Source organism: Pelodiscus sinensis, chromosome 13 (assembly GCF_052426305.1).
Source record: "Pelodiscus sinensis isolate ZL-2025 chromosome 13, ASM5242630v1, whole genome shotgun sequence".
NCBI classification, from domain to species: Eukaryota; Metazoa; Chordata; order Testudines; family Trionychidae; genus Pelodiscus; species Pelodiscus sinensis.
This window is the reverse complement of record NC_143064.1, coordinates 14,666,741-14,685,027: the sequence shown is the minus strand read 5'-3', so window position 1 is coordinate 14,685,027 and position 18,287 is coordinate 14,666,741. Positions and strand designations below refer to the sequence as shown.

Here is an 18,287-nt window from a genome sequence, read left to right as displayed (position 1 = left end):
TTAAGTATCATTACATTATGCTGCATGTTCATTGCAATGACAGGCCTTTCAGCCTCCGTATGGCACCCATGGAATTGACTCTGCTTGCCTGACTCCAGCTCCTGTGTCTTAGTGCCAGGCCATTCCCATCTTCCCCACATCTCATCCAGCTCCTGGTGGATGATATAAAATGTAGACTGGGGAGGTTGAACATGGTTTTATTTCTCTCACTGTTAAAGTGGGACGACCCCCTTTAATTCTTCAGTTCCAGGTACAATTTGTGGTACGCAATCTGTGGCTGTTCAGATTACTGTGAGTGATGTCCTCTTGTATGCAAGGACTGCCAGCCAGGCAAAGCTGGTGTTACATTTAAGCCAATAAAAGAAAGGTATCTCCACACTCTGTCCCCCCCCCCCCCCAATAAAGCTCAAATATTAAACTGAAGTTTAAACTGTAGAGTCTACTGTAAGAAGTTGGATTAGCCACTGAGCTGGGGGGGGGGGGGAAGCTCCTACAGAATGCCCCCCCAACTCCATCCCTAGCAGAAGCTGTGAGACAGGGGAGGCCCCCTGCAGCGGCCTCCACCCCTCACCCTGTCCCCAGCAGAAGCCATGGGATGGGGAAGCTACCCCAGCAGTCCCCCAACCCAGCAGAAGGTGCAGGGCAGTTCTGCCTGGGGAAGGGGAAAACTCCTAGCTAGTCCCCAAACCCATCTCTGGCAGAGGAAGCCCCCAGTGCCCCAATCCTGGTCCCCTGCAGAAGTATTGGGGGTAATAGGGGAAACCACAGCACCCAGGTCCCTGCTGCAGCCTGTGGCATGGGTCCAGAACTTCTCTACTCTTGGGGCCTCAGTGAATGGGGGGGGGGAGGGTGCAGCAGTGAGCAAACAGGATGTGAGGCTGGGCATAAGGGGGAAACCCTGGAGGGGGGGGGCACAGGGATGAGCTCCTGGGGAAGGGGTGGAGCTGTAGGTGGGGGCTGTAGGTGGAATGGGGGCCAGATAATCTCCCTTCCCCCCCTTGCTCTGTCCCACGGCTCAGGAAATTGTAATCCACTTCTGGGTGCAAGTCCATCATTAACTGGGGGTTTGGGGGGAAGGGCATGTCAGTGGCTCAGTGCATATCAACTAGACCCATCTGTGGTACAATCCCCCTGGGCTCACATTCCCTATCGCAAGAACAAGCCTCCTCTTGGCCTCTCTTTTGGCTCTGGTATTGAATTAGTTTGCTGCCCCTGCCTCGCCTTAGAGCAGGGCTGTAGAAGCAGCACGTTTCCTGTGCGGGGATGCGATGCTCTCTGGTGGCAGTAAAGGGTAAAAGTGCAAATGTCCCCTCAACATCCCTGTAGCTGATGTGACCAAAGCGTGCGCTGACTGAGGTGTGTGTGTGAGAGAGAGAGACGTTCCTGGGGCTCATGCCCTCACCATGGCCCCATCGCCTCTACACAATTTACAGACTTGCCAGGGAGGCCAATACGGTCAGTGAAACAAAGGGCCACGCAAGGGCCGAGCAGTGAGAAGAGAGAGGCATCTGTGAGTAGGCAGCGTCCTGTGCAGATGCAGGCGCTAGTGCAGAAGCATTGCTGGTGGCACATAACTAACATTTTCCATTAGCTACTACAGCTGTGTCTGCCTGGGCCCATTGTGTGACTGCTGGGCCCAGCACCTTTCACTCATGCTGGTGGGTGCATTAGCAATGGTGGTAGTGGTGGTGGGGGGGGGGTTGTTTTAAGTATCTGTTGAGTGTAATGCCATAGGTGCAGCATAAGACTGACCGTGCATTGTCTGAAAAAGGCTGAGGCGGACAATCGTGGGGGAGTGGAAAGGGGCTGTGAGCTATGAGCAAGGCCCTTTAATGCACAGTGAAGCCTAACCACGTACCACTGCCATGTGAAGCTGCCTCCAAACTATGGGTATACCTGACAATATGGTGCTTTTAGGTCGGTTTTTACAGGTCTCCAATTTGAACAGCTCTGTGCCACCTGCCACTAACGGGCCCTAGAAGGACTTTGCTGGTGGTGGAATTGCACTTGTATCACACCGTAAGCCTTGGCTTAGCTTTGCTGGCCGGTATTGCCCTGGCAATGCAAGTCCTGCTGTCCCAGGTTTGTCAAGTAGACATGTGCAGTGGCAGATGTGTGGTGAAATGGCTGTGTGAGTCCTCTTCCCCCTCCTTTCCCTCCACAGGGCCCAGTAGTTACACCGTGGGCACCATGTCGGAGCGCTTTGATTGCCACTACTGCCGTGACGCGCTGCATGGGAAGAAGTATGTACAGAAGGAGGGGCGCCACTGCTGCGTGAAGTGCTTTGAAAAATTCTGCGCCAACACCTGTATCGAGTGCAAGAAACCCATTGGGGCTGATGCCAAGGTACAGTGGGGCAGTGCATTTGCAAAGACGTAGCCAGTGGCTTCCAACTGGATTGTGGTGTGCGGCAGTCACTGGGTGGTTTGATTGCCCTCATTTTATTTTAAAAAGTGAGAAAGAATGGGGAGGAAGGAAAGTGGCATAATAGGGCTAATGCTATTGGCATGAAGAAAGGCATTGGTGATGCAGACTTCACTGTACAGTACAGGAACACCTTCAGAGGATTAGTACCGGAGAGGAGGGAAAGTGCTTGAAGCATGCTACCTGGGAGCAAGGTTCCCACTAATTTTTTTTTCCATCCATTTATGAAATAAATTTTGTTATGTGCTCTGAGGCATGTGCACCACCAGTGGAAACACATGCTGCCAGCTGTGGGCACTCTGCTCATCAGCTGGGCAGCACCTGAATCGCTCCTGAGTGGCTGCCCAAATGCTCAAGTTACAGGGAACGCTGCTAGGGAGGCTGTTCGGAGTGCAAAAGGGTGGTTTGAAAGAACAGACCAACCTAGGAACGGATAAAGGGAGCAGCATGGGGAGGAGAGTTGGTGAGGCAGCCCTGATACAACCTTGTGGATAAAGTGGAGGGGGAAAAGAAGCTATGGAATGTGAGTGGACCTGGAGAAAGAGGGTCAGACTTTTGAAGGGGGTGACAGATAACCAAAGGCTAGCACGTTAACATCAGGCTCACAGTCCATTCCCCACACCCAGCATGCAGCTGTACTTTTCCTCTTGTTACCCAAAATTTTTATTTGAAAAGCAGTTATGGACCATGCATCCAGCATGTGTCCATCAGCTCTGGACTTCTGCTGCCACATGGGAAAGTCTTCTGTGAAATCCGAAGTTCTAGTGAGATGGGCAGGGGTTAAATGTCACTGCCTCAACCAGGCAGCCACAAATGTGGGGTGAACAAGGGCAAAACTCCTACTTTTAGCCCAGGCAAAACATCACAATTTGCCCAGAAGCAGCATTTCTAGGGTTTGCCCAGCATAACCGTGGTTAGCAAGGAAGCTTAGCTGCCCACTTGCCTTTTTAAGACAGCACCAGTAAATCAGATACTTTTCTGTAAGTTAGGCCTAGTTAAAGGTGAAAGCCCAGCTCCCCTCAGGTTTCCTTCTAACTGCATGGAGATTGGCAAGAGCAAATGCCCCTGGGGTGCATTGCATTGGGTTTGAAACATCTCCCCTCACTGGAACCCAGCTTCAAAGTGTGCCAGGCTCAACACAGTACTTCAAAGAGAGAAATAGATTTAAGTACTGTACAATCTACTCCATGTGGACCTTTCAAACGAGAGCTTAAAAGCCAAGAGCCTGTAGACTGATGGCTATTAAAGTTATCCTGGCATCCATGACCAATACTTCCTGTTCTTCCACTGGTGTTTGGTGTCTGTTTGGCTGCTGCCTTCCGCCCCAGAGCTGGCTGTCATGGCAGACTTGCATATGTTGGCAGCTAAAATAGGAATGTATTTGGAGTGACAAGGGGCTACAGTAATGTCATTAGAACATTTGTGTTTTAGGAGATGGGAGGGGTTTAATGGCATTATACGATGATGCATTTTTGTTCTTCTTGTTCCTAGGAGCTGCATTTCAAAAACCGCTACTGGCATGATAGCTGCTTCCGTTGCTTTAAGTGCTACACATCTCTGGTTAACGAGCCCTTCATGCTAAAGGAGAACAATAAAGTTTGGTGTAGCAACTGTGGTGCTGCTGAGGGTGCAAACAAATGCAAAGGTTGCTTCAAAGCTATTATTGCAGGTACTGCTGCTGGTTACCTAGCTCGGTGTGTGGGGTCCAAATCTAGGGTGAGATGGCCTGATTGTTATAGTCAGCCCTGATATTCGGGGCTCTCTCTTACCCAGGCATCTGTTACCCTCACCTGCCATCCCCATTTTTCATACTTGTTAGCTGGTCACTGTATCTGACTCACTGACTTGTGGGGGGAGGGGTCCCATCCACTAAAAACAACCAAGCCCTGGAAGGCAGCAGCTAATGGGCATGCACCAGCCTGGCTTACTCAGGAAGAAGACGGACCTGAGAACACAGAGAACTGGGCCTAACTCCACTGTCAGGAGTTATGCAAGGGCCTGGGTGACTGACACTTGCTTAGCTGGTTCTATCTTTACATTTTTCCTGTGATTTGCCTTTATCTCCACCTCCTTGCACTTACATTTTACACCAGCACTTGGTTTTTAATCCTGGTCTCTTAAAAACAACAGAGAGCAGAGCCAGGATTTTGAAAAGTGCTCAGCTTCCATCTAGGCAGCAGAACCACATTTTCAAAAGAGCTCAGCATGGTCCATGCTGAACCTTCCTGGCCATAAGTGTTCCAGTGGGCATGGCTGGGTACTTTGGAAAACCAGGGGACTCAGTGGAGCCCAAGCACTACTGGCCTTGTACGGTCCTCAGCTTTATTTTAATAAGGTTGGCATTTTGCAGCTGTGCTCCAACAGGACGTGGCCAGGACAAACTCACCAGGGCTCTTACAGGGGATTGTTAGGACATAAGAATGGTCATACTTAGTCAGACCAAAGATCCAGCTAGCCCAGGATCCTGACTTCTGGCAGTGGCCAATGCCAGGGGCCCCAGAGGAAATGAACAGAACAGGGAATCATCAAGTGATCCCTCCCCTGCTGCCCATTCCCAGTTTCTGACAAACAGAGGCTGGGGGTCACCATTCCTACCCATCCTGGCTAATAACCATTTAGACCCACCCTCCATGATTTTTGTAGTTCTTTTCCAAACCCTGTTATAGTCTTGGCCTTCACATCCTCTGCTGTAGAATGCCTCAGGTTGACGGTGTTGTGTGAAGAAATACTTCCTTTTGTTTCAAACCTGCTGCCTGTTAATTGAATTTGATGATCCCTAAACCATAGTGATGAATAACACTTCAGTATTTACTTTTTCCACCCCCTCATGATTTTAGAGACCTCTATCATATTGCCCCTTACGTCATCTCTTTTCTAGGCTGAAAAGTTCATTTTAGTAATCTCACCTCATACAGAAGCCGTTCCATACCCCTAATTTTTGTTGCCATTTTCTGAACCTTTTCTAATTCCTATGTATCTTTTTTGAGATTGGGTGTCCAGGTTTGCATGCAGTATTCAAGATGTGGGTATACTATGGATTTATATAGCAGCAATATGACATTTTCTTATTATCCATCCCTGCCAGTGATTTCCAACCTTCAGTTATCTGCATGAGTGTTTATGCAGCCATGGCCCTGGAAGCATTTATAGCGACCTACATGGGCTGAACAAATTCCTGTACCCGTAACCTGTTGCTTTCTGTTGCAGGTGACCAAAATGTTGAATACAAGAAGTCACATTGGCATAAGGAATGTTTCACATGCAGTCAGTGCAAGCAAGTGATAGGAACTGGCAGCTTCTTCCCCAAAGGAGATGAGATCTTCTGTGTCTCTTGCCATGAAGATAAGTTTGCCAAGCTGTGTTTTAAGTGCAAGAAAGTAAGTCACAGAGCAGTTGTTGGATTGGGAAGTTCTTGGATTTCTCCTTGCCTATAGGAGCATTGAGTTGAGCAGAGGAGCAGGAGAACAAGCTGGACTTACCTGAACCATTTCTTTTTAAGGGAGAACATCACGCACTTGAGCCAAGATTTCACTGCAGTTGTCCTAGCAGTAGCATGACACTCAGGCTGTCTCTAGGCTGGCCAGTTTTTCCGGAAAATCAGCCGCTTTTCTGGAAAAACTTGCCAGCTGTCTACACTGGCCACTTGAATTTCCGCAAAAGCACTGACTTCCTACTGTAAGAAATCAGTGCTTCTTGCGGAAATACTATTCTGCTCCTTTTCGGGCAAAAGTCCCTTTTGCGCAAAAGGGCCAGTGTAGACAGCTCAGATTTGTTTTCTGCAAAAAAGCCCCAATCGCGAAAATGGCGATCGGGGCTTTTGCAGAAAAGTGTCCATGCCAATCTAGACGCTCTGTTCTGAAAATGCTTTTAACGGAAAACTTTTCCGTTAAAAGCATTTCCAGAAAATCATGCCAATCTAGACTCAGCCTCAATGTTTTTCCAGATGCCAGTATTTAAACAAAGAGATTCAGACTTAGTATCTTGGCTCCTTTATCTAAAGGAAAGCTTCCCTAAATAACATACACAGAAAAGCAAACACCACCCTCACTTCCACTGCTGGAAAGTTGACAGATGTTGTTTGCATTTATATTGTGAACAACCAAGGCTGTAAAATATTTGTAACACTTAACAGCTGAGACATTTTCCTAGGAGCTCCTGGCCAATCAGAGTTCAGCACAGAGAAACTCAACCAGCTTTGTGCTGTGTCTTTCACTCAAAATCTCTCATAAGGGAAAATCCTCTAGATCACTGTGTGAGGACAGGGGAGCCCGACTCCACAAGCACCCTAACCACAGCAAGCGCCTTTTGCCCCGGCAGTTCTGAGCCCTAACCTGCAGTGATTTGCTCTGGTGGTCACAGCATAATGCTTCTCATAATGTTCGTCTCTATCCTAGGCCATAACTTCTGGAGGACTCACTTACCAGGAGCAGCCTTGGCATTCTGAGTGCTTCATCTGTACTGGCTGCTCAAAGCAGATTGGTGGGAAGCGCTTCACAGCTGTGGAGGATCAGTTCTACTGCGTTGATTGCTACAAGTCCTTTGTTGCCAAGAAGTGTGTTGGCTGCAAGAGCCCCATTACAGGTTGGTTGGTCAATTAGTACAGACTGAGACTCAGCAAAGGCAGTGTTGTTTTATCCAGCCCTTGCTCCCTCTTAAGGATTTGTCCATGCTCTCTCTCACTTCTTTGCCCTGACACCTTCCTCCCTCAGGCAGTCACTTGAAGAATAGGCTTAAAACAGCAAGAAGCAAGTAGACTTCATTGTGGCTAAAAGTGATGTAACAAATTACAGTAAGAAAACAGGAGGCAGATAGGTGGATGCAGTTTGGTTCCTTGGTGATGTTCTGTTGCACACAGTGTAACCCATTTTAAGTAGCAGCTAGTAACCCAGACCTGCAGAATAGAGCGCGAGCTTGCTTCCTTGTGGATAATCTGATACAGGAGTGAAGTGGACAGCAGCTGGTGTTTTCCTTAACTCCAAAAACTCCTATAGAAACATTGTATAGAAGTGATTCAAAAACCCAAATGGAGAATAAAATACAGGACTATGTAGCACTTTCAAGACTAACAAAATGGTTTATTAAACAAGATGGTTTGATCTGAGGAAGTGGGTCTGGCCCACGAAAGCTCATAATCTAATAAACCATCTTGTTAGTCTTTAAAGTGCTATATAGTCCTGTATTTTGTTTCAGCTACACCAGACTAACACGGCTACATTTCTATCAAATTGAGAATGGTTTTTGGACCTATCCAAGCATTCTTATGGGACATATGATTTGCTAGTGCATATATCTAAAAAACCCAATCTATTTTCCTAAAGCCACCAATTTATCCTCCAAATCCCACATCAACTCCTCTCCCATGCAGCACATGCAAAACTGCAGTCTGATGCTGGGAACGCAGTGGGCAGGCTGTTAGGTTCTCTCATCTCCCTCACTGCACCTGCTTGTCTGCCTGATCCACCTGTTGTCTGGTCAGTTGCAAACTCTATGGGGTCAGGTACTGTTTTGAATACATTGTAAATCTCCTAGCACAACAGGGCTCATGCTGGTGGAGGCCTTCAGATTTGGGCATAAACAGGAGAGGCACCAGAGTATTAATGTCAATTAAGTGGCAATTCTATTGTATGCAGTTCTGAACTCCCAGCAGCCACAATTAGCAGGGTAATCATGGTACGTGAGTTTGGTAAGGTGGATTAAATATTAAGTCAGCTGAGGGTATCACAAGTGAGGCCCCCTAATTGCTGACATTTAAATCAAGCATTTGGCATGTATGCACATGTATTAAAAACTATTTTACAGAGGGATTGGAAAGAGCAACTAGGAGTCCAGGCCCCCTGGGGAGCTGCAAGCAGGGCCAGCATTAGCCTTGCTGGGGCCCAGGACAGAAAGCCAAAGCCTGTCTCAATGGGGCCGAAGCCTTACCTTTGCAGGGGTCCCTGTGGCATGGGGCCCCAGGCAGGTGCCCTGCTTGCTACCCCTTAATACTGACTTGGGCTTTTATATATATAAAACATGCCATGTGGTACAGATAGGCAGTGGAGTTTTTATTATCACGTTGGGGGCTAGAGGGCTCTCAGTAAAAAGGTTGAGAAGACCTGATTTAGAGGGCATGTCACAGCAGGAAAAGGATTTTTTTCATTGCAGGATTGACAAAACCGGAGCCAGGTGATCAGTGCTGGAGGAGGGGCAGCAGCCAGTCAGGATCTGATTCTGATTTTTGCCTCGAGTCCAACCAGGCTCTAACATGGGCTGGGAAACTCCTTTTTTTGGGGGTAGAGGATTTTTGATGTGTTTGTAACTTTGAAACAAGCCAGGGTTAAAAGTGGAAGTTGTCAGGACAACGTGGGGAGTGAGGTGCAGATGAAACTTAAAGGGGGCTGAATGCACCGAAAGAGCCACATTCCAACTGCTGGGGTCTTCACCAGTCCTTTACCAGCAGAGTTTGAAATGGTTTGCTGAGGTAGACAAGATAGAACAGAGCATCTGGGACCCAGTCTAGCCCCTGCTATGAAGTCTGGTGGATTTCTTTCTGGCACAGCAGCACTGTTCTTTCCAGGAAATCAACCAACCACCTCTATTCTTTCTACAAGTCAATAGAATTTAGCAAAGGATGAGTTAATCAGATTGCTTTCAATAGAATAGAAATTACTGTCGGTCATAACTCTGTATCTTTCCAAACAGGGTTTGGAAGAGGATCCACCGTAGTCAGCCACGAAGGCCAATCCTGGCATGACTATTGTTTCAAGTGTACCAAATGCTCCCGTCCTTTGGCTAACAGGCGCTTTGTCTATCATAATGAGCAAATTTACTGTGCTGACTGTCCCCATAGACTGTAAGGAGCAGCTTCAGCCTTTGCTGTAAAATGGATCAGAGCCTTGCTCTTATAACTGAGCTGCTGCTTCAGGGCCTGCTAAAGGAGCAGGAGCATGCATATTAAACCCTGCCTTTTTCCATTTTACAGAAGGGGGCAGCCCTCCAGCCCCACCATATTTCAGCTTGTTTGATTTTAGACGTTAAGGTTCTGCAGTAACAATTTACTCAGTAGTAAAACTAATGTTGCTTTCAGGACAACCATTAAGATAAAAGCTTGAGATGCCAGAACGTTAGGTATAGCTATAAATATCTAACCATTGCCTCTTCTGCATTATTAGCACAGAGTAAAACAAAAGCTGATTTTGTAACTTATGGTGAAGTTTGACACTTAATGAAATAGTTTTTGACAAGGAACATACAAATCTTTGCACTCACTGAAACCAAAAAAAACCCAGCAGTGAGGAGATGCAATGATCACACCCAGGATCATAGATATGGTGCTTCATAATTATGCATTCACGAGTACTTTATACACAGACATGCAGTTAGTAGCTGCACATTAATTGCCTTTGCTTATACTAAACTATAAAGCAACTTACAACAAGTATATGGTATGGCTTTTGTTTATCATGTATAGTTCATGTTTTACTACTATAGTTTAGCAAGGGAGAACGGTAAAACAGATTGATGGCAATTTTAACTTAAGGTTTACTACTCCTGATTTTAAATTGGCTTGTCAGCGGGTTTTGCTTACCAGCTTTTTTACTTTAATTATGCTGTACCTACCTGGTTTACTGACTATCTTCAAGAAGTTATTCTTTCAAACATATAATGAATGTATATGCATTTTAAAAACATTGTAGGAGACCTCTACCATGTCAACAAGTTATTTTAAGATCATATAATAAAAATTAGATTAATGCTTGTTTGGATTCATGAAGTCTGGATGTTTGTGTTTCTTCACTGGTTTTCATGGGAAACAAGAATTCAAGGAGTGGCTCCCCAAGTCACTCAGATCCCCCCATTATACTGTAAAAATAGTCAACTCACATAAATGTCATTGAGGCACAAAATAAACTTGTTTTGGGGACATGCTCCATCCTCCATTGCAATCAACACTGAGCGCTAACACCCTCATGTTTAAATGTTTAGTTACTGTAAAATTAACCTCAAAGTGGTGTCTGCCCATCTGAAATCCCTCTTCCAAATGTAAACTATTTTAAAAATGGTGCAGCTTGAGCAACATTAAGCCATCTTACCTCCTTGAATTTTCATTGTGATTCAGGGCAGGCACAGTGCATAGCAGGAGTTATAAAACACATACAATGTTTTGATGAGGGCCACAGTGGGAAGCTGAGCAGTGCCTTGAACACACAGGGATAGGGTGACTAGATTCCAAAATACTCCTTTGTTATTCTCTGACTATGCTCTGCCTCAGGACCTTATTCAAAGTTCAAACCATTGCCCTTTATTGGGCAACGAATCAGTGTTAGCAGAGGCAAGGTAATAAACCCAGCCTTCCTCAATGGAATCTCAGGGCACCAAGGCTATATAGCATATAAGCAATTTTTTTAAAAACTGGTTTCTGTTGCAAGTGGAGCTGCATTTTTAAAGAACACATTAAGTGGACTGCTCTCTCTTTTTGGAATTCTGAGAAAAAACTGGACAGTTGTAGGAGCACACAGTTTCTTCATACACTCGCAAAACATTTGGACGTTAGAGTAAGCCATTTTACAGCACATTTTGATCTTTGAACAAAATAAGAAACGTGTGGCCCTGACGTACTCAATTTCTTGACCCTTTTTCCAATATCATAGCCGTGATAAGGCTCACTGAACATCTTTTATCATAACTCCGATCTTACCACATTTAGAGGCCAGAATTTAACAGCCTAATAAAGAAGTTACGTTGTACTATAAACTGACTAATCTTTAATAAACATGGATTTTTGTGATAGGATTTATCCTTGGGCAAAGGAAAGTGTCAAGTTTAATAGTACCAAAGTACCAACATATCCTTTCCAAAGCTTGTGGTCTGGCATTTCATTAAAGGAAGTAATTTCCTCTGAGTAATTAAGCTTATGTTAACTTGTAAGAGGCCATTATTCATCCAGGTAATGATAAATGGACTTCAGATAATCAGACTAGTAACAGTTTAGGGCAAAGGGGTTGCTGACAATTACCTACCTATGAAATTTCTAGTCTATCGTTGGTGGTTTCTATTTAAATTTGCAGAAACACTTAATGGCAGGACTATCATCTTGTATGTGTTAATTCTACATTGCAATAGCATTAATGGCTGGAGCTATTTTAAGTCACAAGAACCCTGAATCAAGGAAAAAAATACTCAGTTCCAACTTTTCCCTATTGATTTATGTAAAACACACATTTGAGTGCGTTAACAGGAAACACATGAAAATAAAATTAGCATTAGGGGATTACATCTTCCAACCATCCTTAAGAATTTCTATAGACTATTGAAGAAACAACAATACTAACTGGACCTAAGTCACTTTGGCAAGTTCTTTGCCTCTCTCTTATGGCAGTGATCCCCAAACTTTACTTCATACTACCCTCACTTCTATTTGCCCCCTTCCTCCCCAAGCTATGGCTGGGAGTGAGGGGACACACACAGGGGTAAGGAGACAGAGACTAGGGCCACAGCTCGGGGTGGGAGGGGGAACCCTGCCACACCATCTCCCTCACATACAGTTTGGGGACCCCTGCCTTATGGAGTAGATGACAACTATAACTAATTTACTAAAAAGGTATCAGGATTAGAAGCCTATTTAGATCAGAGTACACAATAAATTGAAGCCCGTGGCTCTAATGAAATAATAATAAAAAAAGGAACCATTGAGTGCATATAATTTCACAGCAGGCCTACCAATAGGAGTGGAGGAGAGGGGAACTGAGCCAGGGCTTAAGTGATTGAAAGAGGTCTGGGGCTCAAGACAGCAGTGCTTGGTCCTTTAAATCTCTGCCGCAGTCCTGTGGGGCACACTGCAGAGCCCCATTGCTGCAACTGGGGTGAGTGGGGTGGAACAGTCCAGGCCGCTCTGGGGGTATGCTGCCCTGGTCCTGCCCCTTTTGCCTAAGGCTCTGCCCCTTCCAGGAGTGCAGAGCTGCCCCACCTTGCCCAGGGGCCCCGGCAAGTCTGTCTGCTTCCTGTGTCTCAGCACCTAAATTCACTGGAAACTGCCATTTGGAAGAGCAAGATGTATTGTCCAGTAATGCTTATATATCACCTTGTCTAACAGGAGCCACTAAGACTACCACAATTCAAATAAGAGTCTATCCAATCACATTTTATTTTAAAAGCAGCAATTAGTTTATGGAGTCTATTGCATATTAAAGTGATTGTTTTGGTCAACATTTTACTGCATTTCCAAGCAAAGCAGTGGAGGAAAAGCTTTGAGAGCCCTAGTAAAGTAATGTTCAATATTGCAAAAACCCAGTGCATTGTTCAACTGCAAAGTTTATTTAACTGTGCACATATATTTACATACAGCTGTAACAGAGCATTCAACAAATTACATCTGCACAGAAAAAAATATCAGCATCTTGTTTGTTAGAATGATTGTCTCTGCCAGAAACAGCTATTATACAAAAATACATTTTTCTTTCTTACCTAAGGCACTGCTCTAAGTCTAAAACAGTTCTACTATACCTGGAATAGCAAGGGGTTGAGAAAAAAGGAAGGAGGAGAGTTTCTTGTTTTAACTATGGTGTCAGAAAAGGAATATGTTTAGTTCCAGCAAAAACATTTGCAATTAAATATTGAAAATGCAGCTGCATTCAGATTATTGTTACTGAAGTGTCAGCTAAGAGATTTAATCAGGGTTTGAGAAAACAATTCTTTAAAGAAACCACTTATACAGTAAACTCTCTTACAGATGGGCATAAGAACAGGACTGCACTTACACTTTTTGTAGCAGCCATTTGCAAAAGATACTCCGTTCATCTCTTCATGCTGTAAAAAGCAAGTAACTATAGATTAAATTACTTTATGCAGCCTTCAGGCAAGGGAACATATATGCTATCTGCAGTCATTGTTATGAAGCTAGCACAGGAACTTGTAGAATAATTAACATGAACAAAGACCATGACTGAAATGGCCTAATACTGTTATGTACACAACAACATAATACTTACATGAGTGTAGATAAACTTAAATATGTCATTCCAATGAAAACATTTTAAAAAGCATGACAAATGTTAAACTGCACTATAACAAACATGTTTAGGTACTCAACATTTTCGCAGTATATTAGTGCATACATACTCACATATTGTAAAATTTTGGGACGCTCCAGTAACATTAAAATGTATTAATGATTGTACAATACTGTATTTTGACTACCTATATTTTCGTATTAGAAATAATCCAAAACTGTTTCTTAACCCAGTGTTGGATCAAAGACATAAGTGAGCAATTTAGCTTTTCTTAAATATCCTATTAGTATCATCAACTGTACAAAGATATCATAGGAAAATAACACAAATGGGATATGGTTTTAATATGCACAGAATGCATAACTTTATTTTAAATTTGCCAACTGCCACTTCATAAATATGCAAAAATATTTGCCAGTGGTCAGCTGGTACATTTCCAATTGCACACAGGGACGGTACATCGCACTAACATGAAAATATGAGGACCTGGAGACAGGTTAGTGGAGATTTTGTAAAAAGAGAAAGTGATATTTCACAAGCAAAGCTTGTCCAATAGTCTGCTAAACAAATGGAAAAGGAACAGCAGCAAGGAAGTCTTCCTGAAAGTTTCCAAGGTGCAAATTTAGACGTTTATTGTCCCTTCCCTGCTGGTCTTTTTTGCAAGCTTGAAGACAGGTAAAGGTTAACAAGCAGCTTCTCAAAACAAGGCTTTCGGTACTTGATAAAACACTGGATTACTGAAGTGCAATCAGGTTATTTCCAGGACTCTAGTGTTCACAGTTCTGTCCAAAGAACAAAGAAGAAGCAGTTAATGTTCTCATGCGGTTAGGGTTGCCAGATGGTTTCAACAAAAATACTGGACACACTTGACATTGCATCTTATTTAGAAAATACTGGACATTTATATTTTCCTCAAATTTTCCCCCAAACAGAAAGCTCAAATACTGGACTGTCCGGTTCAAAACCGGACACCTGGCAACCCTACTTGCGGTGCTGTATGAGCAGTATACAAGATGCCACGTACATCTGCAGTCTGTGTCAGGGGCCACATTTAACCTAGCTAGCAGCAGACTTGTAGCTTATCTATTTCACTAACTGGCAGATCAACAGTTTCTGTTTCAGGATAACAGCTGGTTAGTGTACACACTTGCACTTACCCAATCAAATATAATAAACTCAGTAAATTTTTTCCTGATATCAGTTTGTAAAATTATGTATATATCTGCTAAATCCTACTACCTTGAAATCATATCTAGCTGGATGAGGCCCAAAAAGCAGCCCAGCAACTATGATTTCTCTAATTAAATATACTCATCTTTTGTTTAATATCACTAGTTATTAACTGCAATTTGGAAGGACCATAGCAAGCGCAAGCCCTTTTACTCCATTTCACAGCCCAGTCACAATCTTTGACTCTCACCTAAGTGTTTAACAAGGGTGCACCCTGCAAAGGCATAATAAGTAACAAGTACATATAACACACACAAACATGGACATCTCTCCTGTGGGAACAAGACAGAGTAGACAGCTGTCAGGAGTTTGGGAAAGTTAAAGGCTTTGTGCTATGGCTGAAGAGATGACATGGGAAATGTAACCATCCCATTTCCACTGCACAACTTTTCCATTTAGGATTGTTCACAAGAGTCCTTGGCAGGTGGGTGGAAATCTCTTGTTTTCAAACTGGTGTGCTGGAGACCCTAACTTCTAATGTGCGTGTGTGTGGGGGGGGAGGGGGGAAGCTTATGTCCTATACCAGCTAGTTTCACTCTAGTCTCTGACCAACCACCATAATGATTAGTCACTGGCATGGATAACTACAAATGATCTGTGATAACACACATTACTTCTATTAGGCTGGTAATTCTTTCCTCTCCCTCCCCCCCGACTCCCTTCACACTCAGGCCTGATGTCTGTAGACTCTCATCTGTTTTTTGTGAACCTCGTTGCACAATTCCAATTTTGTTTCCATAATCTCAGGAGCTCTGTTTAGGATGAAACACTGGTTTTGATCTATTGTTCTCAACATTATGATCTCTAACAGCTGTTAAAAATTAATGCATTCTGTACTGAGTTTACCAGGAAGAAATCACAGTTCCTTATGAGCAAAGCACAACACTTCTCCCCTACTGCTTACTGTCCAGTGCTGAGAGAAGAGGACTTGGTAGTCAGGACTCTTGGGTTCTTTCCCCACTTCTATTCACTAATTCACAGTGTGACTCTGGACAGGTCTCAACTTCTGTCCACTCATTGGTAAAAATCAGCAAAGCATCTACGTCACAGGCATAGGAGGCTATTTTTAAATGAAACGCAGCAAGTGCACAATATTAAATAATAATTTGTTCTAGAACAGACACCTGTTCATTTTATTCCCATATTAGTGCAGCATTCCCATATTAGTGCAGCATCTTTCATTCAGCACTAGCACCAAGAGTATGTCTGTTGTCAAATCTAGTCAAGTTCAAAAACATAAAAAAATATTTTTTTATATTCTGCAATATCATTTTTAAAGTTTATATTATGTTCTTCAATAAGTGCCAAGTAGCTAGCAGCCTTATAGATTTCAAAGAAGTCATTTTAAGACTCCAAACAGCTCAGCCCCTGAAAAGTACAAGAATATACTTAAGTAATATTAAGTAAAAGGACTCAGAGGTCCAGCTCATTAAGGGCATGTCTACACTAGAAAATTGTTTCGAAATAACTCCTGAAATAACTATTTTCCCTGTAGTGTGGACACACTATTCCAGCCTCGAAATTAGTCTGAGCAGGCTCCCTTAATGTGGATGTGCTACCTTGATTAAGAGCCTCAGGAAGCACTGGGGAGTAATTACTTTGAATGATTCTGGGGAGTAGTTTATTTCAAAATAGCAGAAGTGGAGTGTCCACACTACTATTATTTTGAAATAACTATTGTGAAGTAAGTGCTATTCCTTGTGGAAAGCAGGAGTTATTTCAAAATAACCAGTCCCTTATTTTGAAACAACAGGGTTGGTAGTCTGGATGCTCCACTTGTTATTTCGAAATAACCCCCAGTGTAGACCAGGGCGAAGTGTTTTAATAGACAAATTTTTAAATGCTGCTGGTTATTTGGAGAGGTACAATAGCTTCATAGGTGACTGAATTGTACTTTTGGAAGAGCATTCATCAGGTGTGAACTTGCTGCAATGACTAAGTCCTTTAAAAAATAATCAATGAGTTACCTCTCTGATGAAAGGGAAATAAGTACAATAGTAAGAGAGCCTCTTGCTGATTTAGAGAATGAGATTCTAAGATAGTTACAGTATTTTGTGCCTTTTTTTTAAATACACATCAAAGTGTCTTTAATGTAGTGGGAGGTAAAAGGGAGATCAGCATACATTACCTGAGGCAGTCTCTAAAGGTTTGGTCAAGGAATTCACTGTGCCATCATCCTCAAATGCCAATTTTGGACTAGAGGGAACCGTAGCAACATCATTCAAGTTTTGATTACAGTTATCAGCAGCAATGCTGTCTGAACTTAGTTTGGTAGACTTGGCATGTACTCCAAGATCAATAATTTCTTCAAAAGTCCATGCATTAGATTTTCCATTGAGATTTTGTATAAGTTCAATCGTATGATCAGCTTCATTAACGTGCAATATTTCTGAGTTCTGGATAACCATTTCTTTTGCTGAAGGTCTGGAGAAAGAGCACACATTTATTGAGAGTGCTGGACAGCTTACCCTTTTTTACCAATAGAAAAAGAGATGAGACAATTAGAAATCCACATACTCTCCCCAACAAATATTTTTCAGGATAAATTGCCCAATCTGTCATGTGATTGTTATTGGAGTCAGACCAGAAAAATCTGCACCAACATCCATTCACTCATTTCTGCACCCGTAACCATTAGATAAGAGCACAACTCCACATAATTAGTATAAAAAAGTCACAGAATCCATGTCCCTGCTTTAATAATCTATGTTTCTGCTTCATTTTTTGATTAATTTTTGATAGACACATGCATTTACTGGGTCTCAGACTACTCTGTGAAAGTTATATTCTAAACCATCAGTTTAAATTAATTTTGGAACATTTTGAGTTTATATTCAGGTCACTGAACACACATGGCAAGAACAGAAACTTTTCAGAGTGTAAATTCTAAAACGCCATTAGGATTTCAACAAGGAAACAGAACTGCCTATGATTCTGTAGGAAATTTTCCCTAGGACTGGAAACTATTTATTTTTTAAAGAAAGAGAGAGAGAGAGAGATGAAAGTGTGAGATGTTAAAAACTTCACTTGGTGAGAATTTTAGTATGAGTTTGTAATGTTGTTTCATCTGAATTGGATGTGTCAAAGAACTGTAGACTCTGGATATTAAATATCAAGCAATTAACTATTCAATAGGACGCCCTAAGGCTGTTGCTACATTTCAAAGGTGAAAGCGCAGTGTGGAACCCAGCGTTAGCTGGGGACTCCCCCACTGACACCGGGCTCCATGTAGCGCTGCTGTTTTGAAACGCCGTGGGAGCCCGGCATCAGGCTCCTCGTGACATTTCAAAGCAGCAGCGCCCCATGGACCCTGGGATCATCTGGGGATTCCCCACTGACCCTGTGCTCCGTGTGGTGCTGCCACTTTGAAATGCCGCGTGCAGCCTGGGGACAACCTAGTGGCCCTGGGGCTGCTCACAGCATTTCAAAGTGGCAGCACCTTGTGTAGCCTGGGATCCAGCCCCAGACTCCACACGGCACTATTGCTTTGAAGTACCCCCACCTCTTTCCCATAGAGGCAACCAGGTAGGAGAGGGGGGAAAGGAAGGGGAGAAAGCGAGTAGTCCTTCACGTCCCTACTGTAGACACACTACATTCTCTCTATTATTTCACTGTGGGATTTAGTAACAAAATTGACATCCAACC

The 18,287-nt window shown here is 43.5% G+C and overlaps 2 protein-coding genes across 13 annotated transcripts in view; one reads left to right on the top strand and one right to left on the bottom strand.

Annotated features, from left to right (window-relative positions):
- FHL1 (four and a half LIM domains 1) overlaps positions 1-10,173 on the top strand; it is an 82,567-nt gene extending 72,394 nt beyond the window's left edge. For all 4 annotated transcript variants that reach the window (XM_006115436.5, XM_006115435.5, XM_075941038.2 and 1 more), the window contains exons 2-6: positions 2,165-2,346; positions 3,916-4,093; positions 5,632-5,801; positions 6,819-7,005; positions 9,106-10,173. In XM_006115436.5, the coding sequence (XP_006115498.1) occupies positions 2,191-2,346; positions 3,916-4,093; positions 5,632-5,801; positions 6,819-7,005; positions 9,106-9,260 (846 nt within the window). In that variant the 5' untranslated portion in view covers positions 2,165-2,190 and the 3' untranslated portion in view covers positions 9,261-10,173. The remainder of the gene's footprint in view (positions 1-2,164; positions 2,347-3,915; positions 4,094-5,631; positions 5,802-6,818; positions 7,006-9,105) is intronic.
- MAP7D3 (MAP7 domain containing 3) overlaps positions 9,481-18,287 on the bottom strand; it is a 75,451-nt gene continuing 66,644 nt past the window's right edge. For all 9 annotated transcript variants that reach the window (XM_075941029.2, XM_075941033.2, XM_075941036.2 and 6 more), the window contains 2 exons: positions 16,771-17,066; positions 9,481-14,194 (listed from right to left, as the gene is read on the bottom strand). In XM_075941029.2, coding sequence (XP_075797144.1) covers positions 14,187-14,194; positions 16,771-17,066 — 304 coding nt within the window. In that variant the 3' untranslated portion in view covers positions 9,481-14,186. The remainder of the gene's footprint in view (positions 14,195-16,770; positions 17,067-18,287) is intronic.